The sequence below is a fragment of the Sinocyclocheilus anshuiensis genome, unplaced genomic scaffold (genome assembly GCF_001515605.1).
Source record: "Sinocyclocheilus anshuiensis isolate Anshui unplaced genomic scaffold, SAMN03320099.WGS_v1.1 scaffold708, whole genome shotgun sequence".
Taxonomy (NCBI): Eukaryota; Metazoa; Chordata; class Actinopteri; order Cypriniformes; family Cyprinidae; genus Sinocyclocheilus; species Sinocyclocheilus anshuiensis.
Genome location: NW_015555881.1, coordinates 1104120 through 1130605, shown reverse-complemented (window position 1 = coordinate 1130605; position 26486 = coordinate 1104120). Strand labels below are relative to the sequence as shown.

At 37.2% G+C, this 26486-nt stretch overlaps 4 protein-coding genes across 6 annotated transcripts in view; 3 read left to right on the top strand and 1 right to left on the bottom strand.

Moving 5' to 3' along the window:
- Window positions 1-3383, top strand: part of LOC107675810 (dnaJ homolog subfamily B member 5-like) — a 4523-nt gene extending 1140 nt beyond the window's left edge. Inside the window, exons 2-4 of the mRNA XM_016470279.1 lie at window positions 216-462; window positions 730-1238; window positions 2846-3383. Of these exons, the coding sequence (XP_016325765.1) occupies window positions 216-462; window positions 730-1238; window positions 2846-3079 (990 nt within the window). The 3' untranslated portion in view covers window positions 3080-3383. The remainder of the gene's footprint in view (window positions 1-215; window positions 463-729; window positions 1239-2845) is intronic.
- A 3571-nt stretch (window positions 3384-6954) lies between these two features.
- On the top strand, window positions 6955-10156 carry LOC107675815 (uncharacterized). 3 transcript variants are annotated; one of them, XM_016470286.1, is made up of 5 exons: window positions 6955-7021; window positions 7123-7295; window positions 7515-8036; window positions 9216-9402; window positions 9537-10156. In XM_016470286.1, exons 3-5 carry the CDS (start codon window positions 7656-7658, stop codon window positions 9701-9703), a joined length of 735 nt encoding a protein of 244 aa, XP_016325772.1. In that variant the 5' UTR covers window positions 6955-7021; window positions 7123-7295; window positions 7515-7655; the 3' UTR covers window positions 9704-10156. The 3 variants fall into 3 exon arrangements, with proteins under 3 accessions (XP_016325772.1, XP_016325773.1, XP_016325771.1); XM_016470287.1 differs by lacking the exon at window positions 6955-7021 and having other exon boundaries at window positions 7106-7295; XM_016470285.1 differs by lacking the exons at window positions 6955-7021; window positions 7123-7295 and having other exon boundaries at window positions 7506-8036.
- Window positions 10157-10492: 336 nt separating this feature from the next.
- On the bottom strand, window positions 10493-12801 carry LOC107675724 (60S ribosomal protein L37). Its single transcript, XM_016470136.1, has 4 exons — window positions 12705-12801; window positions 11739-11874; window positions 11117-11201; window positions 10493-10594 (listed from the first exon to the last, which is right to left on the bottom strand). The coding sequence occupies exons 1-4, from the start codon at window positions 12705-12707 to the stop codon at window positions 10525-10527; spliced, it is 294 nt and encodes a 97-aa protein (XP_016325622.1). The 5' UTR covers window positions 12708-12801; the 3' UTR covers window positions 10493-10524.
- A 1903-nt stretch (window positions 12802-14704) lies between these two features.
- The window catches only part of LOC107675696 (alpha-2,8-sialyltransferase 8E-like), a 16345-nt gene continuing 4563 nt past the window's right edge, over window positions 14705-26486 (top strand). Inside the window, exons 1-3 of the mRNA XM_016470111.1 lie at window positions 14705-15124; window positions 21544-21651; window positions 23172-23270. Coding sequence (XP_016325597.1) covers window positions 14994-15124; window positions 21544-21651; window positions 23172-23270 — 338 coding nt within the window. The 5' untranslated portion in view covers window positions 14705-14993. The remainder of the gene's footprint in view (window positions 15125-21543; window positions 21652-23171; window positions 23271-26486) is intronic.

Sequence of the window (26486 nt, the reverse complement as noted above, 5' to 3'; positions counted from 1 at the left end):
AACTGGGGTGACCCAAAAAAAAAAATTTTTTTATAAGAATTGGTCACTGACAAATTCATCTACTCTGAAAATTATTGTTCATGGCTATGGTACTTGCATCTTTGCCTGAACCAAGAAAATTCTTTTTATTTGGGATCACCCTGTGTAGGTGAACCAAGGAGAACTAGAAATGATTGTACTCTAAACTCTTGCCATCTGTGTGTGTATGTGTGTAGGAAGTGCGTGAAGAACCCGAGGTGTCTAGTCCCCCGTCCTCACCAGAGTGTGTGGATTACTACTCTGTGCTCGGCGTATCAAGTGACTCTAATGAGGAGGAGATCAGACGGGCGTACAAGCGTCTGGCGCTCCGTTACCACCCAGACAAGAACCCAGACGCAGACGCCGAGGACAAATTTAAACAGATTGCACAAGCCTACGATGTTCTGACAGACCCAGAGAAACGCAGCATCTATGATCAACAAGGTGAGAATAAAGTGCAAGCACAAACATATTTAATGTGCATGCACTTGCATTGCATGCACCTACAAACACACTCATTTCAAATGAACACTGAGTTCAGTGGGTTCCTACAACCCCATTTGAACTCATTCACACACTTGCAGTGCTGGGTGCAAATAGCTGCAAACATGATCAATTATTTATCGATACTTTATTAACCAGCAAATGAGCCCTTTTAGCTTTTGCAAAACCAAAGACATGCATGCTAATAAAATCTCTTTAATCTTCAAGGTTTGACCAAAGGGGGTGTGGCTCCAGCTGGAAACAAAAGTGACCCCTCTCACAGCTCCTCGAAAGCTGACGCCCACTCCTGGCACATGTTCTTCAACTTCGACCTCGACTCCGATGATGACCTGTTTAACCCCTTCCTGCGGAACCCCCTGCCCCACCTCAGCCGTAACCATGGAAACAAGGGTGGGCTCAAGCCATCGGGCGTGGCTGAAGTTCACGAGCTCCTCGTGTCACTGGAGGACATTTTGATGGGCGTGACGAAGCGTGTGAAAGTGACACGCCTCCGGCAGACGGACAAACACGCGTTGAGACCGGAAGAGCGCATGTTCGACGTGGAGGTGAAGAAGGGATGGAAGGAGGGCACTAGGATCACCTTCCCCAAGGAGGGCCATCAGATACTCGGCCACGCCCCAAACGACCTGGCCTTTGTTATTAAGGAAAAGAAGCACACCCATTTCAGACGAGACGGCTCGCATATTGTGTACACCACCACCATCACGCTGCGAGAGGTGAGATGTGTACGCGTGTATGTGTGTATGTGTGCATGGCGGTACGAAATGTTCCCTCGCAGTCGCCGGTACTCAATAAGCCTCTGCAGAGAGCTGCATCTAAATTTAGCATCTCTCCCCCGCAGCCTCAGAGCACACACTCTCCCTCCCATCTCGCACACCACCTCCTCAGCTCTCAGCTTCGTCTCACACACATTCTGTCATTCGCTCCTCTCTAGCAGTGGATCCTATTTTGCCTATACGCCCTCATGTATCTATTTTCTAAGAAAACTATGAATAGACCCATAATATCTACAGAGCAGGGTGACAAATATAATGGTGTCAATTAGAATCAAATTAGCACTTATTTTACAAAATATTTACTCAAAAAAACAGAAATGGTAAATTATTTTGGACAGATTTTGGAACTGACACTGATTATTGGTCAAATAATTGGCCTGGCTGAAATATCAGTAAATATTCAGTCCATATTTGGCCATTTTAAGATTATCAGCACTGGTAACTATACCTGATTGCCCAAATAATGCTGATATAATCATAAAATAGCAAATTACAATGAAATTAACACTTTGTACAATAAAAGAACAGAAATTGTTAATAATCTGCTGACAGATTTGGGAACTTCTGTTAACTAGCCAAACAGAAATCAATCATTTGATGCCTTAAAATGGCCAATTATTAGGCAATTAGTTGGCCTATTTTGCCATTTTGAAATTACTGGCACTGATTACTGCACCTGCTTGGCTGATAAACTTAAAATTGCTAATTATTGGTTGGTTAATTGGCCTGGCTGAAATATCAGGAAATATTCAGTCCATATTTGGTCATTTTAAGATTATCGGTACTGATAAGTGTGCCTGATTGGCCAATATATTGCAGAAAAATTCATAAGACAGCAAACTAGAATTAAAAAATATTTTATACAATATTTATTCCAAAATATCACAAACATAGCATATTATCATTGAAAAGTCTGTTGATGCTTTTGGAACTGAAACAGTTGTTAATCAGCCAATTACTGGCCAAATAATGTTTTGCCATTTTGAGATTATTGGCCGAATAAGTTATCATTAAATTGACCATCCTGCTCTCTAAACATCAGATTTGGCATCGACTATTAAAAACAAACCTTTATTCTTTCATTCTTTCCAGCTCATTTCCATTTTTACTTTCCATACCAAACTTCTCGCCCCCGTTCGCTCTCTCCCTCTCTCATTTTCCACATCCACTTCATCTTTCTCTTCCCACGCATACCCTCCTGTCCCCCACAGACTGGAGCATCATTGAGAAATGAGGGCGATTAGCGGCTCTTTTCTGCTGTTGCGTAACTGTAATGTTCAATCTGTCTGGCCTATATTCCGCCCGCGTTCATACTCGCATTATATAAAAGCATCATATATAGACAAGTGGATTAGACCTCATAACATATGCCGGAGGGAGGGGCATTATAGCTTTTATGCTGCCAAAACACTGCAGCTTGTGATATAACAGATTGTATCTCAAGACAAAGAGAGCTACTGAGGATCGATACAGACCTTTATAACTTCATCAAAGATGATCTTGTGACACAACGTTTAACGGTTTTCCTTCTTTGTGTTTTTCTCCAGGCTCTATGTGGGTGTACGGTTAACATCCCTACGCTTGACGGACAGATGAAGCCCCTCCCATGCAATGATGTCATCAAGCCCGGCTCAATGAGAAGGCTAATAGGGGAGGGGCTTCCCCGAGTGAAGAACCCCGCCCAGCGTGGAGACCTGCTGGTCGAATTTCAAGTCGTTTTCCCTGATCGCATTCCCCCGAGCAGCAAAGAAATCATCAAACACAGCTTGGGACAGTGTTAACTAAAGAAAACGCGTTTTCCGTCATTTTGGTGACGGACTTAACGTCAGCTGTTTGTCTCTGTGAGGCACACACACTCTACGCTGATGGTGCTACTCTGAAGTGTTAGCGTACTTCTTTAACCATGACGACCTTGTACTCACGTACAGAACTGTCAGTGATTTAGTCTCTATGAGAGATCCCTGTGTCATGTTCCAATGAATTATTTGTAAAAAATTATATCGAGAAAATGTGAATTTCAGATATGACCTGGCATGTATGATGAACGCATGTTTTGTAAGCAGAAATAAAGTTTTGTTAATGAAATAACTGGAATTTGGTGTTGCGGTCTTTAATGTGTTGAGCACTTAAGCACTTAAATATGCCCTCATTTGCATATTTAAACATAACATTTCAGACAACTTGCAATACAAAATTTTATGTACTGTGATTAATCAACTGCGGAAGTATGATGGTCTCAATTAGTTAACATTTTTACCCTAATCACCTTTGGTGTCTTGCCTCAAAAATACCGTTCAAAGAGATAAAAGATTAATAAAGTTGATCTTTATGTATTCATTATTTGAGATGTTCATATTCCACACTAGAAATGGTGGAATTTTTGCACTGTGGATTTGAATACTAATAAACACAAAAGCTATATGAGGCCATGGTGCGGTTGATTAAAACTCAGTAGCTGCCATAAAGTTTTAGCTTTTAAATATTTAATCAGCATGCTTTTAATAGTTTCAAAGCCTGCTGTATATTCCCTATTGCTTTCTGAAGATGAAAATAGTAACTTTACTTGTATAGCACAAAGTGCTCCATAGGAAAAACTAATCAAGAACACATCCAAGAGTTGTTCATATACATAAAAAGATCAAATCTGTTGGAAATGCCCCAGTGCACAAAGTGTGGTCTACAAAGAAATTTGCACAGGCCAAACTTTTGGGATACACTGAAACAATAAGCCAGACTCCATCACAAAAACATAAGTACCTGATCTCAGTGATGTTTATGTCTGAATGAGAGCAAATCCCTGCAGTCCCAGAAGTCTGCAAAGCAGCAAAGGGAGAACAAAGTCCATATTAAAGCAAATGATTTCGAATTTAAAGGAATAATTCACCCAAAAATGAAAATTTGCTGAAAATAAACTCACTCTCAGGCCATCCAAGATGTAGATGAGTTTTTTTCTTCATCAGAACAGATTTGGAGAAATGTAGAATTACATCACTGTCTCAGCAATGGATGCTCTGCAGTGAATGGGTGCCGTCAGAACAAGAGTCCAACCAGCTGATAAAAACATCACAGTAATCCACACCACTCCAGTCCATCAGTTAATAGGCTTGTGAAGCGAAAAGCTGAGAAGAAAAGAAAAGGCATGATTCATATAATCTTCTTCTCAAATAGTTATTCCCATTTGGGTGCAAGTGATCTTTTTCCAAGGAAGGTCCTCCACAGTTGAAATACAGTCAGAAAATGTGCAAAATTGTACCTTTAGGGTTACAATATACTCCTAAAAGGTCTGTATTAGTCCTTTTAAAGTAGTAATACGTATCCTTTTTGTGAACCTTTTTGGGTAAATAAGGTATAAAGATGACAAGCTATTTGAGGGTACTGCCTCAAGCAGTTTTACCCCTAATGGTACAATATTTGCATATTTTTCTAAGAGTACTGTATATTTGATAGGGCATATTTGGCAATGATTCTCTCAAGCTCAACACACTGGTATTCACAGGAAATGTGCAAATATATGAACTGTCTGAGCGAGAAGAACATTGTCTCGTGTCAGTCATAGCCGCGTTCGTGGCCCGTGAATCATACTCACAGTTTAAAATGACACTCACACTTACTCAGGGTCTGAATGGCTGTTTTTAGCAGAGTGTGAACCTAGATATTTCTTAGAAAAACTAAAAAAAGCCAATTCTATATCTGAAGTGTAACTTGGGAAATCCACCAATATGCAGTTGTTGTTGTTTTATTAGCTACATACTATGCAGAAAATTTGTAATTTTTCCTTTTTCTAACTTCAAAAGAGGCAACTCATGACATTTCACAACATGTACAGCGACTGTGTATTTGTGCTTCCAGCATAAGTGGTATGTTCCCTGTGGAAGCTTTACTCATTTCTAAACTGCTACTCATTTCTAAACTTCAAAGCGCCCACAAAATGAATGGACGAAATTATAAGTACTTAAGGGACCATCTAAAGTGCCAACGGGAATCAAGGTTAGGTTAGCATTTTAAATGTCTTTGATGGCTTCAAAGTAATAACATGTACAGGGCTTGTGATGGCACAACAACAAATGAAAAAGGCAACTAAGACTACCATCTTAAACTAGTCTACACTGCCCTCTCTCGGCCATAGAAATTAATTGCATGGTGAGAACTCTTCAGTGGAATCGCCTACAAAAATGTACTATAATTAAATAATATTGAGATATCAGTGTTATTTTGGTTTTATAGCATGGTGAGAACTCTTCAGTGGAATCGCCTACAAAAATGTACTATAATTAAATAATATTGAGATAGTGTTATTTTGGTGTTATTTATAGGCCTATACTAACATATTGCTTAGTCATATTTTGAATTAATTTTTTCTATTTTCAGTTTTCATTTTAATTAAGTAGCTTTTGACAATTTTATTATTAGCCTATTATTATTTTTTATATTTCGACTTAGCTTATTTCATTTAGGCTAGTTAGAAGAGGTAACTAAATTTATTTTAAGTTTTTTTTTTAGTTGACGTTTTTCAACTAATTGTAATATTTTATTTCAGCTTTATTTCAGCTTCTATTTCAACTATCAATAAACGTTTCCCTCAGAAAAAAATGGTTAAGAATTAGCCTACATACAGACAATGAATTACTATACCTTTTCATTTAGGCTACAATAATTTGGAAACCAAAAGTTGTAAGCAAAAACATGTAAATAATACCAAGACAAGCTGGTAGGCAATATAACATTTTATTAGGCTATTTTAAAGTGTCACCAATTAATTATGTCCTTAGCATTCTCTGAACTTTCCTGGTGATTTTGTTTTGTTTCCAGTCAGATATCGGAACCTCAAGCGCTTGATTTCACCTCAGCTGAAACTCTTCAAAAACGTGCGCACGACTTCCCGCATAAGTGCTTTTACATATTTAACTTCATTACCGTGTTATTTTGAGGGCTCGCGAACAAAATAAACGTCTTAACACACCAAAGACGTTCTCATCTATGAGGTAAGATTGCAAAGTGGTTGTAAACTGTCGGTGAAAAGCCTAAGCTCTTGACGCACTCAACGCGGAATTAATTAATGTCAATGGGGCGCACCTGCGGGTCGGCTCTCAGTTTTAGTCATTTTATTGATATTATTTTACATAAAAACAATGATCAGAGGTACAATTAAGTAAGCATCAAAATCATATTGTTTTATCCTGATTTGTGATGAAATGTCGCAGCTGGGATCGGCTGTGCCCTCATCAAACTTACCTGAGGGCCTCCCGGCGTCCAGTTTGGCCCTGCTGATCCTGGTGCTCATTCCCTGCGTCCTTCTGCTCCTGCTGCTCAACTGCCTGTTTGTGGGATACAAGCTGTTACGCATGACCCTGAGGAAGAGAGACTGCTGCGGCTCGGAAATCTCGCTCATGCACTCGTCGGTTTCCACCCACAATTTTATTATTAGCCTATTATTATTTTTTATATTTCGACTTAGCTTATTTCATTTAGGCTAGTTAGAAGAGGTAACTAAATTTATTTTAAGTTTTTTTTTTAGTTGACGTTTTTCAACTAATTGTAATATTTTATTTCAGCTTTATTTCAGCTTCTATTTCAACTATCAATAAACGTTTCCCTCAGAAAAAAATGGTTAAGAATTAGCCTACATACAGACAATGAATTACTATACCTTTTCATTTAGGCTACAATAATTTGGAAACCAAAAGTTGTAAGCAAAAACATGTAAATAATACCAAGACAAGCTGGTAGGCAATATAACATTTTATTAGGCTATTTTAAAGTGTCACCAATTAATTATGTCCTTAGCATTCTCTGAACTTTCCTGGTGATTTTGTTTTGTTTCCAGTCAGATATCGGAACCTCAAGCGCTTGATTTCACCTCAGCTGAAACTCTTCAAAAACGTGCGCACGACTTCCCGCATAAGTGCTTTTACATATTTAACTTCATTACCGTGTTATTTTGAGGGCTCGCGAACAAAATAAACGTCTTAACACACCAAAGACGTTCTCATCTATGAGGTAAGATTGCAAAGTGGTTGTAAACTGTCGGTGAAAAGCCTAAGCTCTTGACGCACTCAACGCGGAATTAATTAATGTCAATGGGGCGCACCTGCGGGTCGGCTCTCAGTTTTAGTCATTTTATTGATATTATTTTACATAAAAACAATGATCAGAGGTACAATTAAGTAAGCATCAAAATCATATTGTTTTATCCTGATTTGTGATGAAATGTCGCAGCTGGGATCGGCTGTGCCCTCATCAAACTTACCTGAGGGCCTCCCGGCGTCCAGTTTGGCCCTGCTGATCCTGGTGCTCATTCCCTGCGTCCTTCTGCTCCTGCTGCTCAACTGCCTGTTTGTGGGATACAAGCTGTTACGCATGACCCTGAGGAAGAGAGACTGCTGCGGCTCGGAAATCTCGCTCATGCACTCGTCGGGTTCCACCCGCCAGAGAATCACCCGCTTCTCTGATGAGCCTCTGTTCGCTCCAAACAGAAAGACCAACTACGTCTCGGTCTCGGAACCGATGCTGGCGCCTCCCATCACCTCGTCCCTGACCTCCTCAGCGGAGAGAAGGGCCACCGGGCAGCGCGCCAGGTTTCTACGCCCGGATGGGGCCACTTACGCCGGGTCCGAGTCCCTGCGCGTGCCAAACTGGAGGACGAGCGCCCCGGTTCTGCTGCAGTCCAGTGATTCGGACACGGAGCGGGTCAACACGGTGCCCCCGAACTCACCAGCACTGCATGTGACTCCAAATGGGGTAGGGTCAAAAACACTAAATCACCAAAACACATGATTTAATGAAATATTAAATAATCGAAAATCTCTTTTACGAATTTGAATATTAATGGAAGATGTCACGGTTTTTGGTGGTTATACTTATAGGCCTAATGGTAGGCTATCATATTTTAATACCATGGTTCGTAGAAATGGTAGTATAAAACTTTAGTAATTTGCCATTTTCATATAGTAAGGTATTTATACCGTACAAAAAGCATTACCGGACCATATTAAAAAGTGCAATAGATCTGTTTTGGTTATAATATATAATGGGGCATTTTTGTTTTTATAGTTCTTTGAAATGGTAATATAAAACTATGATAATTTGATTGACATTCTCATATAGTGGGTATTTATATGTCACTGTATGTCCAAAAAGCAAATATTGGAGTATTTACATAGCACTGTAATGCCCACAAAGCATGGTAATACCATAGTAGCAGATCCAAAACACCATAGATTTTGATTTATATATTATGGGAAAATTACTACATGCAGTGTTTATAGAGTAAAACATTGGTGGCAATGGTCAGTGCTTGGGAAAACTACTTACAAATTACTGATTCCAAATTACATTGACAATAATTGTGGTTAGTAACGTAATCCATTACATTACACATTTTATGTAAATGGACTACTTATTTATTACTTTTAGATTAAGTGTGACCTAGCTCGTTTCTCACATTGATTTAAATAGGATAATATTGCATCATATTGATACAAATATGCAAAGAATATTTCAAAAATATATTCCATTCGTTGTTATTAACAACATTAAGTGCATTAAACATTGTCAAGGTTTCTTAAACTGGGGTTCATGAAGCATTTTAATGTGTTTGAAAGACAAAGCCTTCCAAAGATGAAGACTTGTGTGTGTATATGTAATCAATAAAAAGTTACTGTAGTCTGATTACGAGTATTTTAAAATGTCAATTTTGGAATCTGATTACATTATCCAGATTACATGTAATCAGTTACTACCCAGCACTGGCAATGGTCTCCACGATCAATCTTTTTGGGAAATGCAGCCCAGTTTATTAGCTGTAGTCTGGTGGCTGACATGGAAAACGATTACTTTCTGTACAGTTTTGGGTCCAACTGAAATGCGAGGTAAAACTTGCCCATGAGTAATTTAACCGTTTAACTGCACTGGTTACAGTTCTCAATGCCGGTGACTTCCATGCGTAGAAGCAGCACCATGGAGCTGGAGAGCGCTCCTCTGGATAAGATCCATGTGGAATGTGAGTTCGCCAGCATCATCTCGCCGGAGAACTCATGCTATGTGGCATCGTCAAGCCCCTCGGCTGGGGGTTCTGGACTGGACAGTGACTTTGGAGCCAGTGCAGGTTAGTTTTGTGATCTCATTCACTGAACTGAGGAGACTTCAAAAGCTCAAGCCTAAACTACATATACACTACAAATAGAAAAGTTTGGATTTGGAGTCTGTCCATTCTTTGAATTCTCCTAACTATTCATTTAGGTGTATCTCTGCGTATCCTTTCTATGGACAGTGATGGTTTCCCGGGTTCTGCCTGGGCATCCGCTCTGGAATGGGATTACTACAACCCAAGTTACGTCACTCAGAACCACGTCCCGAAGCACAGACCTCACGCACCCCCCATCACTACCAAACAGTACTGGGTCTAGAGCCTGAGCTCCATAGAGAGCGATCAGAACAGGACTCAATTCAGCCATTCTCATTCTAGAACTTCAGTTGAGTCTAGATTTCTGTCTGGGTTTAGTGCACTCAAAAAATGTTCACTTGCTGTTTTAACTGCAACACATCACATCTTGTCAAATCACACACAATCAAAAAAAAAAAGTTCACAATCACAGCTTACTTCTGCAGCAACTCCAAACGGGTTTGTTCTGTTTATAAAAATGTGTTTATAGAATCACTCTACTGTTGCTCTCACTTTATATCACTTTGTTCGACACTTTCGATTTGTCACTTTTTATGTTTGCACGCGTTTCTCAGCATGGAGTTACTGAGGTCTTCAGAAGCTGTTTTGAGTCCATCACAATTTTGACACCCTACACATTCTTTTATTTGTAAACAAAATTTAGATTGCGCCTGAATTGAATAAAGTTTTTAAAAACGGTGTCATTTTATTGCTGTAGACTTCGAATGCAAATATTAAAAGAAACCTTAATAAACAATAGCGTTTCCTAGCAAGATCAGTTTTCCTATATTCATTGGAATTTATACTAATATTAAAGTCTCAAATCTGGTGATCAAAACCTTCATAAAACCATGCAAGCTAAAAAAAATGTATAAAAAATGTGTAAAAACTAATTTTATATTACTCTTCACATAAATCAGTTCGCTTCATAACAGCCTTTGGTTTGTATTGATATTAAAAGGTAACTTGTTTTCAACTGGTTTGAGAAGTACTGAGTGTGTTAGTGAAACAAAAGGATGCATTCAGACAGACATTTCAAACACCACTTTTTTTATTGGAAAGAGTTTATGAGGAGCTGGACGCAGCCACTGCTGCCCGACGGGGCTTGGGCACGGTTCCCTCACGGAATCCATTTCTGAAATACACACAAAAAAAAAAAACATACTCGAGTCAACATAACATCACAAATAATAGCCCTAGAGATAATTCACAAGCCCATAGCATGACTGCAATGGTCTCAAATCTATCGATCAAGTCCCTTCCAACAGTAGTTTCAAAAAACCCAACTGGTCTGAAGAATAAAAACTGAACAGAAAACAGATCCTAACATGGGTCAGGCTTACCTCAGTATAAAATTGTTATCACTGGACAGTCATTTGTTCAGACATTTATTTTTTAACATCATTGGTAAGCCACTGTATAGATGCTAATTTAACCTGACTACAGCATCTCAGGTTTTAGGCAAGTATCAAATCACAGGATGAACAGGAAGATCTCCATCAACGACAATACACTGTGTCAATGTCCGATAACAAAAAAGAAAAAAATCCCAATTTGGCAGAACTCCCAAAAGTCCGAAAATGCCTCAAGAAAACACTAAACTCAAAGATTAAAAGCATGAAAGTCTGAGCAGACCACTGCATGCCCGTTTCCTCACCTGAACCTGCGGAAAACAACCTTCAGGTGTCTCATGCGGCCGGTTCCTGTGGTGCTGCGTCTCTTGGCCTTAACGCTCCAGTTGTCTGCAAACAAAAACAAGTACATTTTAAAACGCATGAAAATAAAATGCATTCCTCTAGCCACCCATAAACATCTCAGACTTACCTCAGTTCAAACCGGTTATCACTGGACAGTCATTTGTTCAGACATTTATTTTTGGCTTTTTCACTGGAGAAAGCACTATTATGTATAGGGGACTCGTATTCACAAGACATTAACCGATGGACTGCAGTGGTGTGGATTACTGTGATGCTTTTATCAGCTGTTTGGACTCTCATTCTGACGGCACCCATTCACTGCAGAGGATCCGTTGCCGAGCAAGTCATGTAATGCTAAATTTCTCCAAATCTGTTCCCATGAAGAATCTTAACTCATCTACATCTTGGGTGGCCTGAGGGTTTTCAGCATAATTTCATTTTTGGGTGAACTACTCCTTTAATATTAGCAATGTTAACATTTTAAGCAATTTTAGCATACCAATAAAGCTACTTGATCCAGATCAATGCAAAAACAACCAAACTTTGAACTGTGATAGTTCATATACAAATCAAGACGCTTACACTTTCTCTTGCGCTTGGCAGGGTAGCCACACTTCCCACAGGTGGACTTCTGCAGGTGATACGCCTTGGATCCACATCGGCGGCACAATGTGTGCGTCTTATTATGACGCTTACCGAAAGATGACGTACCCTTCGTCTGGAAAACACAAGAATTCACATTACTGCTTAGATTTAAATGTTCCCATTCATACAACAGCAAACTGCCCACCTAGACAGCATTCACTCACATCCTGCTTTGGACACTATTACGTCCATAAGTGATGTCTATGCAGGCAGCTCACTATGATAGCTCCATAGTGGTCTAGATTCTGAGATGTTCCTAAATATGCTGTCTAATTAGGCAGCTCACTAGGTTGTTGCCCTCAAGGTTATGAAGTTAGCTAAGTAAGTTTAGACGAAGATGCACAAGTAGTATGTTTCAGGAAGAATAACATTGATAAGAAGTAACCAGAGACTATGACTTCCCACTGAACTGTCTAGGGAGGGAAGCACACTAGGATATAACGCACAAAAATGCTGTCTAGAAAATCAGCTTGTTAGGCTCCGAGACGCAGACGAGTATGTTTGCAGAAACTTGACCATCTAAACTCATGCCACGCAAGCCACTCAGAAACACAACTCGCTTCGTAACTCTTATCCGACAGTTTTGGGCATTCAAATGGTCCCAGGTATATTAGCACCCAAAACTACGTATATAACATTATTTAAAACGAACTCTTGGAGATAGTTTCAAAGCTAAGCGGTGTATTTCTCGAGCTCGTCGGAACTGAACATGAAGGCTACGCGACATGCTAACCGATAAAAATATAATCGGAACACCTTTCACTATCGAGGAATCACAAACAAAATAGATGATAATGAGTCTTGAATATATATGCTTGTGATATTATTAATGGCACAGCGATTAAAAACAAGCCATGAATCAGATGTTAGAGGATTCTGAAGGCAAGGCGCTGTGAAACTCACCATCTTTCCTCAGAGCTGATTCGAAAGAGACCGGAAGAGACGCTGGTGTACCATTAAAACACCACCGGCGCGCTTTCGGTGCAACAACTAAATACGTCCCCCTTGTGTTACACTGCGGACTTCTTCATTCGAGATGAGCATACATCAATTAGGCTATTTTAATTGTGACGAAGATAAAACGTATTTTCACCGTAATAAGTAACTGTTTTGGTCACAAAAAGATTAATTATAGAAATGCCATGTAGATTTATGATGACAAGATTTATTTATATATTTTTTTATATCATACTGACAACCATTATAGCCTACATATTTCCTCTTAAGCAAATCAATGTTCTAAACAGCTGTCTGTTAGTATAACTGAACACTGTACTAAACTGTAAAGGTTAGGTTTGGTGTAAGAGGCTAATTAGTTTAATTTAAAGACAACAGAAATCAGTGGAAAGCCCAGCAATATTTAATAACAATGTGTGTGTATAGTGTGTGTTATAGCTCTTGTGGGAACGAAGCCAGCAAATTTTTATTGATTTGTCTTTTCCAAACGGTCTTTGCAAGGCCTCACAGCCAATGCCGGCAACCATAAACATGAATTACAGAGCTGACAAAAACGTCTGGGCTTAAATTGTCCCTGAGACCCAAAAAAAAAAAGAAGAAGAAAAATATCCGAAATGACTTTCATTAGGCTGCCACAATCCTCTGATATCACTGAATGGAAAAACACTGATTCTTTCCCATGCAATTCCAGTCTTTGACGCTTTTGTCCCATATCTGATGTCATTCCCTCAAATGTGATGTGAAAGATCAAAGCTTTCATTTAAAAGGGGGATGTGTTACAGCATAATAGGGTTGAAAAGAAACATTTTAGCACAGTGTTAAAAACATATAGTCTTGTTTAGTAAGCAATACACTGTAAAAAATGCTAATAATTTGAACATAAAAAGATTTTATTAACGCATTACTTTCCAAAAAAAGTAACTAAGTGCCGTAATTAGTTACTTTTTTATGGAGTAACGCAATATTGTAATGCATTACTTTTAAAAGTAACTTTCCCCAACATAGGTTCTTCTATACTATATGGTGAAAAAGTATATAGTATTAGATGTGCCATTTTATTAAAAAAAAAAAACACTGTAAAATGATGATTTTTGGAAGTGAAAAAAGTATAGATGATTAAAAAAGTTTAATTAGGCTAATGAAATGAATGATGAATGATGAATGGTTAAATTCTGTTTTTCATGATATATATATATATATATATCATGAAAAGGGCGTTCAAAAGTCCCTGTGTGACACATCACTTTAATCATATTTTATTTAAATAGTTCCTCTTAATAATAATAATAATTATTATTATTATTTGGGCGTTTTATTTATTATTTAGTAACACTTTGCAATAAGGTCACATTAGTTAATATTAGTTAACATTAAGTAACAATGAAAAATACTTCTAAATCATTTATTAATCTTAGTTGATTCCAAGGTTTATTAACATTATTAAAATCGAAAGGTATTACATTTACATTTACATTTACATTTAGTCATTTAGCAGACGCTTTTATCCAAAGCGACTTACAATTGGGGGATACATAAAGCGAATGTATCTAACATTATTTAATGGAAGTGAGTTAACATTAACAATGAACAGTTAATGAACGTTAACAAAGATAAATAAATGGCTACTGTAACAAATGTATTGTTCATTGATAGATAATATTAGTTAATGCAGTCATGTCATGTAATGTACAATAGGCTATAATATTATTGTATTTAGCCTAGTTAATGTTTACGGCATTATTTTAATATCAAGTTATCATGATGTTGTTTTAGCTTAAACATAATATAATGTCCAACTATCAGTGCAAAGTCCAAATTCGTCCTCGTGTAATTGCAGTAACTGACCCCGCATCACATTTTCTAAGCTTTGATAGCAGCCCGAGTCTGCAGTCCCTCCCTGCCCCGCTGCTGCTGCTGATGAGAGGGAGAGGAGCGCGTCACAAACTGCGCGCTCTCCGCATTTGAGACGCGCTTTCTGCAGGAGCGTCGCGTATCGCAGGTTATGCGAGATTTACTACACGTCCACAAATAGACGATTGACCTCATTGGGCAGTTGTACTCTCGCTTTAACTGACATACTCACGGGCAGGTTGCTCAAACGCGATACTGAAGCGAAAGGCAGCTGCTATGGAGACCGAGAGCGCATCGGTGCCCGTAAGGACGGTAAACACGCGCGGGTGTGACTCAGTGTGTCTTCTGTAGGGCAAACGCGACCGTGGGTTTCTCTTCTGAAGGATGGGCTACTCAGATCCGACAGCTAGTAGAGATCTGTTAGGAAACAGATCCTTGTGTTTTATTTTCATATGTGCTTTTGGACTGGTCACCTTATTGCAGCAAATCCTCTATGGCAAGAACTACATTAAAAGGTAAGGTGATTAATTTATTTAATAGCGCATAATGCAAAAAAAAAAAAAATGCAATGTTCTATGAGGGCATGTGCAAAATAGTCTTCAGCAATTAATCTTAGTCATGTTTAATTGCACCCATATGGCTCCAAAATCTCTTTTAAACTTAAGCTCAATTAAATCATGCCATACACAGTCCCCTGAATGACTGTCTATGCAGCGAGATGCTTAAGTCTGTTTTCTTCTTCCTCTGTGTTTATTGTTCTCGTCTTGATTTGTTTTTTCTACCTTCAGCCCTTTAAACAGCTCATACATCTTGCATAAACCTGTGTGTGTGACAGCAAAAAGCCATATATTGCAGAATTGTATCATATGCAATTGTGTCTATAGGCTGTGAAGAAAATCTGGAAGACTGTGATGTAGCCTTCTTTGCATGAGCACATAGCCTAGATTCAAGCACTAGAAATTAATTATGCATTTAAGTCATGGTGGTGTTTCGTAAGATCCGGATTTCATGCCTTTTTTGGGGCCACTTGCATCAAAATGACATCATACCGAGAATAAGTCCCCGGAAGAAGGTGAATCATTTTAGTTTTTTCGGGAACGGAGGTAAGCAGAGTGAGATGGCTCAGCATTGCGAGGGTGTGTGTGTGTGTGTGTGTTTGTCAATGTAAAATGGCGTCTCTCGTAAGAAGCGCCCCCAGTGCATTATGGTTCCTGCGTCCCAGCAGATGCCCATATGCTGAATTGGAGCTTTCTCACACTCCCACCTGAACCCCCCTCTTGCGTCTAACACACACTCAGGATTCATGACATCAGAGCCTGACGGCTGCGGATTGCATGAATGCTGTTCTGTACCCCGCATCTATTCTGCTGAAGTGGAGAGAAACATGTGTAGGGGTGGGTGAGTGCTTTTGGCTCTAACTGCAGCTTCAAACACAGCAATGAGAGTAAATGGACACCAAATGGAGACTTTTCAGTCTTCTAATTCTCAGATTTTCTTTTGACAAAAAAACTCTAAACCTCATGTGTTTCCTTAATGTTTCAGAACAGCGAATGAAAAACTAAGCTCAGATTTCCTAAGAACCCATTGTGAAAATGAACTCAAAACCAATCAAATTAACTCAAAAACCAAGCAATAGTCTCAATATAAAACATTTATCTCCCAAGGCTAATATTTCTGGGTTATGCTATATTTTTAGTGGTGTTTGCCAAGGCAAATGCTATTTGCTACTGATAAATGGACAAATGGTAATATCTATATTTCCAGTTAAGGATTTGACCAAATCTCAAACCCTGCATGGCGAAGAATAACAAAAGTTCCTAAATCCCATAAACTTGAATAGGGTATCAAGCCATAAAAAGGCGTATTATAAATGAGGTACTCCTTTGACTTGGATCAATAAGCAAACAACAACCTGACAACCATCTAAAAAAAACCCTAGCAACTATTCAGAACACCTTAGCAACCGCATAGAAATGCCCTGACAACCATCCTTGCTAAAAAAGAACAATAGCAACCCTCATAGAATTTGTAATGCTTTTAATGGTTATAATGGGAATTGTGTTGGTTTGGAAACTTTAATGGTCCTTGTGGGTCTCTACTGGTATTTGTCACCTTCTATTGGTGGCAAAACCTCTAAATTCTAATAGGATGGCCAAACACACCACAGATAATGGTTTTAATGCTCAACAGTTGATGATTTGTAATGTTTATAATGGTATTTAGAACCATTAGAACTTCTATGATGGTTTCTGCTGTTTTGGAACCACATAGTATTGTGGTGAGTCATGCCACCATGCTTTACATATTCAGAATTTAAAAAAATGAAGCAAATATATTTTTCATAATAACTGTACTTTGTTTGAATACTGAATACTGAATATGCCTCTTGGTTTGACCACAAAATAAGGCAGATGTGAAAGAAAAATATGGAAGGTGCTTCGTGCAATCGAGTACTTGCGCATGCGCATTGTTACTACTCAGTCAGCGTTTACTGCGTCTGTTTACGGCAGACGCCCAAAATTCTAAAAAGAAATACTAATTCATTCGAGTTGAGATCATGAATGTGTTGGGGTAAAAATACCATTCAAGATAACGGTAAGAAAACAAGTCTTTATTTTAAATTAATCGCGCGTCCCATACTATCTTGATTAGAAAACATTCAGTGCAAATAGTATAGTCTGATTAATGAACAACAGACTCTTATGAACTGATTCTTTTTTAGTAAATTATAAACACGCCACTTACTGTATGAGTCGGCTCTTTTAATGAATCGTTTAAAGGGGTCAAATAATGCTGCTAAAAAGAACATTATTTTGTGTATTTGGTGTAATGAAATGTGTTTATGTGGTTTAAGGTTCAAAAAACACATTATTTTCCACATACTGTCCATTATTGTTACTCCTCTCTATCTTGAGTGAGCAGAGGCGGGCGGGCTTGAGAACAGCGCGGCCGGCGCATTCGACGAAGGAGCGGCCGGAGGGCTTGCAGCAACCACGTGTGACAACCCCAGGCTGGACTCTGCTTCGTCCACAGTGAAAGCCGATCCGGCGATCCACAGCGTGAAGTTGATGTATTTTCTCAGCGACCAGCACGGATCAGCTCCAGGCATGATGAAGCGGATATCGTCCTCTTTTGGAAGGCCAACCAAAGTAGTTTTGCTTTCACAACGAAACACACAGCGTCTTCACGACATGGCGGCGGCGGCAACAACAATACTACAGCGAGAATAAAAGTTACGCCTTCTTTCTTTGCGTGAACATTTGGGCGGCGTTATGCAAATCTTCCCACACAGTGATGTAGATATGTGGGGGCGTGTTAGAACGAGCCTCTTTAGGTAGGCGTGGTTGACTCTTAACTTTTATAAAGAATGTCTCTTTGGATTTGAGACTTTAGTCTTTGCAACTTTACAGATCTTCTTTATGCACCAAGAGCTTGTAACACTCCAAAGAGAAAGGAAAAATTGAAATCGCATCATATGACCCCTTTAAAACCGTTCTTCAGAGAGGTTACTGAATCATCATGTGACTCATCTTTTCTTTTTTTTTTCTTTATAAACAATCAATAGTTTAAATATGAAACATTTCTGCCCAATGACCAAGTTAAAGGCTATGGGTTTTGCTTTCTTTTTTTTCTGGTGTTTGCCAAGGCAAATGCTGTTTGGCCATCTGGCATATAGGGCGTTTTCCCGGTGGGTTGACGCATGCAGGGACAAATTCTGTATCGGGGCAGTGTAAACCCAATCACAGTGCAATATAAATATTGCTTCTGTAAACACGATGTTAACAGAGGCCAGAGACTGGACACAATAAAGACAGACACAAAGAGGAGAGAACAGATGCATCAGCAGAGAAAATACAGTACTGTACAGGCAGAGCAAGCTCACTGTTTGCGATACTCGAAATATAGGAAAACCATTCGAAACATTGAATCTGAGGTGGAGGTTTATTAGAATTTATTGCTACATGGCCAAATTAGGATTATTTGAAAGCCTGTTTTAATGACATGTAACATAATTTTTCTACCGTGCCTTTTTATGTATTGTAAAAGTAAAAAATTGTATGTAATTTGAGAGAATATAGAAATATTTAGCCAGTCCTGAGCACCACTCACATTTTCTTCAGAATTTTTAGGAGAAACACCTGAGACACTTAAATGAAACTTGATTGGGCACACAATTAATTCTTGCGTTCTATGAACGAGCAACATCTGAGTGATAAAGTTCATATAGCAAACACAGTCCTTGCGTATGTGTGAGCATGTGACAGTCAGAAGTTATTTTGATATTTACACCTCACATTAAAGCAGTGACAAACACATTTTTATTGCAGCTCAGGTACACGCCAGCCTGGCTGCCGCTGGGAGACACTGACAAATGCATGCATTAATAATGCAGCCACAGAAGGGAATAAAATCACTGAATAAAACGTCCTTTTAAACGCTCCTGCCAAACTTAGAATTATTAAAAAACACTTTATGCTGGACTTGGCCTTCTAATGTCATTGCAATAAGTCTTAAAGCTGTCGGGTTGGCGCAGAGTTACAACTAAAAATAAAACCGCACTGAACTGGCCAGGACAAGAGGTGAGTGCTGCATATACAGACGTTTGTCCGTATGAATCAAATACAACAAGGTTATTTTATTACATTTTCCTCCTAGCTCCGATTACACTGGTGCTAGATTTAGAATCAGCTTCTGCAGTCTTGTGCCAGGCTTGAAATGTCTTCTTTGTCCTGGAGATATTGATTGGCTAAGTGGCTGTGCCATGCAGAAAACGTACTGACATTTAGCTACTACTTCAGCTGTGACCTCTTCATTATCTACTCGACTGCAGAAATGCATCTGTCCTTCATATCCACCTCTCTCTCTCTCCTCTTCGCATTAGCAGCTGAGTTTGCGTTTCTCGTCGAAGAGCTGATGTCCACATTAAACTGATGCTTTTAAGGACATGTAGAAAAATGGTTGTGCATGTATACAGGGAGAACTGGTTTAGGACAGCAGAATTAATCTTAAAGACTTCATGAAATCAGAGTTCTGTAAGCTTTGAAACAATTTTGCATGCTATTGGACCAAAAAAAAATGTTTCCAGTATTTTTTTTTCAATAAAATGCTGAAACGAATTGACATCGGTTTAGTAAAATTTGTCAATTTTGTTCTAATACATATACTAATGCAAGTTTTTTTGAATCCTACACTCTCAGAAAAAAAGGTACAAAAGCTGTCACTGGGACGGTACCTTTTCAAAAGGCACACCTTTGTACCTAAAGAGTCCATATTGGTACCATAAAGGTACATATTAGTACCTAAAGTGTACACTTTAGGTACTAATATGTACATATTAGTACCTCAAGTGTATATATTAGTACCTAAAGAGTACATATTAGTACCTAAAAGGTACAAAAGTGTACCTTTTGAAAAGGTACAATCTTAAAAATAAAGGTGCTTCAAAAGGTTCTTCAAGCGATGCCATAGAAGAACCATTTTTGGTTCCACAAAGAACCATTCAGTCAAAGGTTCTTTAAAGAACCATCTCTTTCTTACCTTTTTATAATCTGAAGAACCTTCTTTCGCCACAAAGAACCTTTTGTGAAACAGAAAGGTTCTTCAGATGTTAAAGGTTCTTTATGGAACCATTTAGACAAAAAGGTTCTTCTATGGCATCGTGAAGCACCTTTATTTTTAAGAGTGTACCACCCCAGTGACAGCTTTTGTACCTTTTTTTTCTGAGAGTGTAGTTACATATTCATCTTTTTATTATGCTTTTAAAATATGTTTTAAGACGTCAATGTCTTATCTCCCAAAACGCCTGTAAATAATCTGGATTATTGCAATCCCCCTTTTTAGATTTTGCCAGTGTTTTAATCCAAAATGCACTGAAGACAAAATGAGCACCAGTAAAATTACTATCTAGAAATGTGCAAAATTTTCAACATCTGTCCTCAGTTTTAAATACTGATGGATGATGGATGAATTAAATTGATCAAAAATGACAGTAAAGACAAAAGATACAGATATATATTTCCAAAGAAATACTGTTCTTTTGAATTTTCTATTGATCAAAGAATCCTGAAAAAAAAAAATCACCATTTCCACAAAAATATGAAGCAGTACAACTGATTTCAGCATTGATAATAATCAGAAATGTTTCTTGGGCAGCAAATCAGCATCTTAGAATGATTTCTGAAGGATCATGTGATACTGAAGACTGGAGTAATGATGCTGAAAATTCAGCTTTGATCACAGGAATACATTACATTTTAACATATAATCAATCAGAAACCAGATATTTTAAATTCTAATAATATTTTACAATATTACCGTTTTTACTGTAGTTTACTGTAATAAATGCAGCCTTGGTGAGCAGAAGAGACTTCTTTCAAAAACATCTTATTAAGTGTATATAAATCATCACTCTCTATTCATTGTTTTCCATAATTTATTGTGACTTTATTTATTGTAACACTTATTGTTTTTTTTTTTCAAGGTTTGAGTCACTTCAAAATGTATGAATGTCTTTGCATTAGATAACAAAATAACAAACCAGTTGATCTTTCATTTAAGGAAAGTAAGGACAAGCAGACTTGATTAATTAATAGCAAAAATGGCTCAGAAAAATGTTGTGAGAAAAGCAGATTCCACTTGGTTTGATATTTTTGTCATCTGATGCAATGACACAGAGGCTTTTTGAAGTGTCTAAAAACTTTTGGCGACACTGTACTTGTGAACTGCAGCTGATCTGATTGTGTTTGCTGTTCTGAATTGCTTCTTTGTCATGAAGATTATCAGTGACACTCCTGACATCATACACCAGTTTTTATTTTTTTTTGATTAAACCAAACCAATGAAAAACTTTTACAAATCAGTGTGTGTTTGACATTTTCTGCTGCCTTGAACAAATACATGAAACCTTAAACGACCTGCCTCATTTTCTCACTAGTGGGCAACAGTTTTCCCGCCTCAAAGGAGAGGAGGTGGGCAACTGGAGCGGGCTCATTAGTTACCCCGATGAAGGAGGGATGAAGCCGGCCAGAAATGGGAGGAAAAGGTACAAACCAGCAACCTCTCAACAACACCACCAACACTCTAGAGAGACAGTGAAAGAGAATGCCACATAGACAATGATCAGCCGCTTGCATGTCTGGACTGGAGACACATCCAATCCCATCAGCCAATCAGACGAGCAGAAATAAACAGCTGTGGCATCTAAAACCAGGACTGATTAGAGTTTCACTGTTAGATTTCCAAAGGTGAAATTAAGCACAGCGATGATCGCTTCAGGACGTATTTTCCCATTCGCTTTCTCCAAAAACAACCTGATTGGAAATGAAATTTTGATATGAAACAAAAAAATTTGAAAAAAGTTTGAAAATCTGAGAAGTTTTTTTTTATAAGTGTGTGGTTTTGATTACAATGGAATACTATCTCACTGCATACTGTACAACATACACTGTATTCTAGCACATTTTTTGGGGGTTAAAAATAGTGAAATCATTTCTATTCATATTTTCTTATACAGTATTTTTGTCGTTTTCTAGTACAAATATCTAAGAATTCTTAAATCAAGATACATTTACTTGAGAAATACGATGGCTTAAGATATGAAGTCTTGCTTTCTGAAAAATCTGTCAAAATTAAGTGAGTTTATGCTTAAAACAGGAACAAATAGCTGCTAATGGGGCAAGAAAAATAATATTGTTTTCCCTTTAAGTTTTATTTTCTAACCCTATTGGCAAATATTTTCTCTTTACATTTCAAAAAGTAGCATGCTAATTTGTATCACTAAATTTGATTTTGTTGCATTGCATGTTAAATTTAGCAAGTTGCATTCAATTATGCTGGAAACTATTGGTGTTATTTTGCATTTTAATTCAGTTTTGTGTAGAAATACATTTTCCCATGCAGTTTGCTTTATAGCATGTTATATGCACAATGAAAAGTACATTTAGCATGCTTTTCTGAACAAAGCCGCTGTACTTAAATGGGAATGAACTACTAATAATTGATTTTAGGTGAAAATAATATGTTTTCAATTTATTGCAACATTCAAATATGTAAACATTATATTACTAAACGTTAAAAAAAAGATAAATAATGATGTTGTATTATTGTTGTAATTTGCATTTTAATTGCACATTATATGTACGCCAAAATAGTAAAATTAGCATGCTTTTCTGAACAAAGCCACTGTACTTGAATGAACTATTTATCTCAGAAAGCATTGCAATGTATATAAACCAATTAACTATTGATTTTAGGTAGAAACTACTATATATTCGAAGTTTATTGCAAAATTAAAATATGCAAACTTTATTAAATAAAATTTATTAAATATTATATGTTATAAAAATAATATATTATGTACATAATTTATATCAATCATATTTGAATTATATCTATAAATGTGTATAAATGATATTTGAATGATATTATAATTTATATTATGTTGTATGGAGGAAACGAATGGGCTTTTTACATTGGGGAACCCTGCTCTTGTGCTCTTTTGTGGTTGTCAGTACTGGGACAGGAACTGAAGGGTCATTAATCCACTTGTATGCATCTTGACAGATGTGTCCGTCAGAATTTTCAGCATTCTGAGGCTCAGAGCTCCGTAGTTATCACGCCCTGCCTAGCTGATATTCAGAAGAAAAAAAAAGAAAAGAAAAGGTAGGCCACACTGATGGCATCTCCAGTTCACCTTCTTGCCAACCTTCCGTCCCCCCTTGAGGATGCCTCTTTGTCTTTTCCATCTGGTCTGAGAGGGTCCGACTGCTCATGCTCAGTGCTCAGTGCACCGCCGCTCCATTTGTGCATGTTGTCTGCAACCTTCCATCCGCCCTCAACCTTTGACCTTTGACCCCATCACCCTTTTCCCGGCTCCCTGAGGTTGGGAGGCCTCCCTTGTGTTCCTCTGGATGTCATGGGTCCCTGTTTCTGTGTCCCATCATGCATTTCTTAAACCCCTCCACACCTCACCTGTGTGTGTCATGAGCACACTTGAGTGAGTGTGTGTGTGTGTGTGTGAGTGCACGCAAACGGTTTGTGTAGTGGAGTGTGTGTATGCGTGTGTGTCATGTGACTGGATTCCCGCTTGCACATTGCACCGCCTCTCTTTGACCAGAATTTTTTATTTTTTTGTCTTTTACGGTTTTTCTTTTCATTTAAATGATCACAGAAGATTGTAATGTGTCGTCGGGGGTGTTGGACTGATCACACATAAAGAGCGCTCATGATTACCCAGTGTGCACCTCTTCAGGCTACAGCACAGTCACATGTCATGACGTCACTCCAGTCAGAGATGTATGGAATCGCTAAATGTTTAATTCTTTTTCTTCTGCCTTGTTTTTCATGCTCCTTCACTTTGTTTCTCTCTTTTTTTTTGTCATTGCTCTTCATTACAAACCATTATTTTAATTAACTAGCTCACATTTACCCACCATAAGCTGTGTGAAGTTAATAGCTTTGCTCCAAAACCACTAAACAGCATCTTATTTATTATTATTATTATTATGAAATGCTCAGATTTTTATTTTACAAATAAATTATTGCAATTATTGCAAATATTTAAACAATAATAAAATAAAAATATTTGGAATAATTGTTGTTTTTATTATTATTATAAAATAATAAGAATAATACAATTCAAATAAAAATGAAATTAAATATTTTTGACATAACAATAATAATATATAGTACAGTAGTGTTATTGCAATAATAATGAAGTAAAAAATAATACAACAAAATAATAATATTTAAAAAATAAAAATGATTTTGAATAAAAAAAAATAAAAAAATACTCAGCTTTATATTGTAGTACAATACAATAGTATTGTTGTAATAGTAGTTGATAGAATAATAATAAAATAATAACATAAATAAAAATATATTGAATAATATTTATATTATAAAATACTGATATTAACACTTAAATAATAACAATAATTAACAATAGTAAAATGTAAATATAATAAGATAAAACAAATGATTAATATAATAAGAAAACTAAGATTATTATTATTATTATTATTATATAATAATATAATAATAATAAAATTAAAATAATTAAATATTTATAATAATATAATAACAGTTATTAGTATTCAAAATAATAAAAGGTAAAAAATAATCAAAATTATTATAATATAATATAATTTCTTCTTCTTCTTCTTCTTCTTATTATATAGTCATATTGAATGTGAGGCATGTTTTCCTTCTTTTTTGTTGTTAGCTGATCATATGCCTGGCTAATGCTATAAGACACAACAGCTAAGACACGAGCTTAAGACAGTAAACAGTTAAGAAAGATTTTTTGTTACCGTACAAAGCTGTTAGGATGGAAAGTATAATTTAAATCATGTTATTATATAACAAAGAAGAACATTTTAAAAAATGGTGTGGTGCTTGTAGCCTTTTACATAAAACACTGTGCGTGTTAAACCCATTTTAGTCTGCTGTAATGGCACCCATTAGCATGGTGGAAGATAGATATACAGGAGGCCTTTGGCTTTGCGAGGGCTGTTAGCAGCCATTTTGGCTCTGATTTCATTTACAGTAGCAGACCGTCCACCATTAAAGCCCATTTAAAGCCCATTAAAATAAAAACATGAAGCACTTAGTATGTTTTCATAGACACGGTGCCCAAGGCAAGACTGAAAACGGCAAACAGAGACAAATAATGAGAAAAACACTTCCTGATGCAGTCTATACACTTGCTCCTATTTTACAGTTCATTCATTTAGTCGGTGTTTGTAATGCATGTTTTCTGTATTTGTGTTCACAACCAAGGTGAGGATTCCCATTTCATCCATTCAAACCCTGCTGCCTGTCCTCATTGTGGTGAAACTGTTATTTCTTTTATATTTCTCCTCAGAACAACAGAAAAGACAGTTTTAAGCTGAATGCGTAACAGAATGAACGAGTCTTCAAAGTGGCTTGTCAACAATCCTCAGGTGGAATTCCTATTATAATTGGGAACCAGTGCAAATGGAATCAAACAAGAATCCTGTTTCACACTGCACTTAGGGAGCGTGTAAGCATTTCTACTCACGAGAGTCAAACAGCGAGTAGGTAGTCCACTGTTGCTTCTCAAAAGACTATATTGCAGAAGACTGTGGTGCTAAATAGGTTCAGTACACCACGCATGGCACAAATAGGCCGTTTTATGCTTTAACCCAGTGATTCTCAATCTGGTGGCCTAAGCACTGCTCCAAAGGGGCCATAAACAAGGCTTAAAAGGATTAAAAACAAGACTAAATATGCTTTCAAATAAACTGAACAACTGTCATTTTTATTTAAGAACCACAATTCTCTTGGAAAACCTGAATATACAAGGGAATTTTAACATTTCTAGACCTGGAAAGGTCATGGACATGACTACAATATTATAAATTGTAATTTTAATGAATGACTGAATGAATGAACAAGAAATATGTTTTTTAGTTATATTAAACTCAAAGATATTTTATCAGATTGAAACCGCTATTTGTTAGTGTTTATGTAATTATACAAATATAATATTTAAAATATCACAAAACGATTAGAAAAGTAAATGTTGGTCAATTTTAATAATAAATAAATAAATAAATATATTTAGAGTTATTTTAAACTAAAATATTCATGTAGAAATTGCTTTTAATATTTAATTATTTTAATATTTAAAGATATTTATTTTAAATAAATATTGTTATAAATCTAATTGTAACGTTTATACTGGATAAATGTTTAAATGTATTTAATTAAATTATTTGAAACTGCCACTCCTAGTTTCTGTTAAAGAAAAAAAAAAGGCTTTATTGAGCAACTTTGTCATTACTCGAGAAGTATCAGAAATATCGTGAACTCTTCAGATATTGTCATTGACATTGGCGGGGGGGGGGGGGGGGG

Bases quoted from the DNA above. Each gene is read 5' to 3' on its own strand.
- LOC107675724 (XM_016470136.1), bottom strand. The intron at 11,202-11,738 runs GTAAGCGTCTTG...TTTTGTTTGCAG, and splicing joins TGCCAAGCGCAAGAGAAAGT to ACAACTGGAGCGTTAAGGCC. The intron at 10,595-11,116 runs GTGAGGAAACGG...TGTGTATTTCAG, and splicing joins GTTGTTTTCCGCAGGTTCAG to AAATGGATTCCGTGAGGGAA.
- LOC107675815 (XM_016470285.1), top strand. From the start codon at position 7,506: ATGTCGCAGCTGGGATCGGCTGTGCCCTCATCAAACTTACCTGAGGGC. The intron at 8,037-9,215 runs GTAGGGTCAAAA...CACTGGTTACAG, and splicing joins TGCATGTGACTCCAAATGGG to TTCTCAATGCCGGTGACTTC. The intron at 9,403-9,536 runs GTTAGTTTTGTG...CTATTCATTTAG, and splicing joins TGACTTTGGAGCCAGTGCAG to GTGTATCTCTGCGTATCCTT.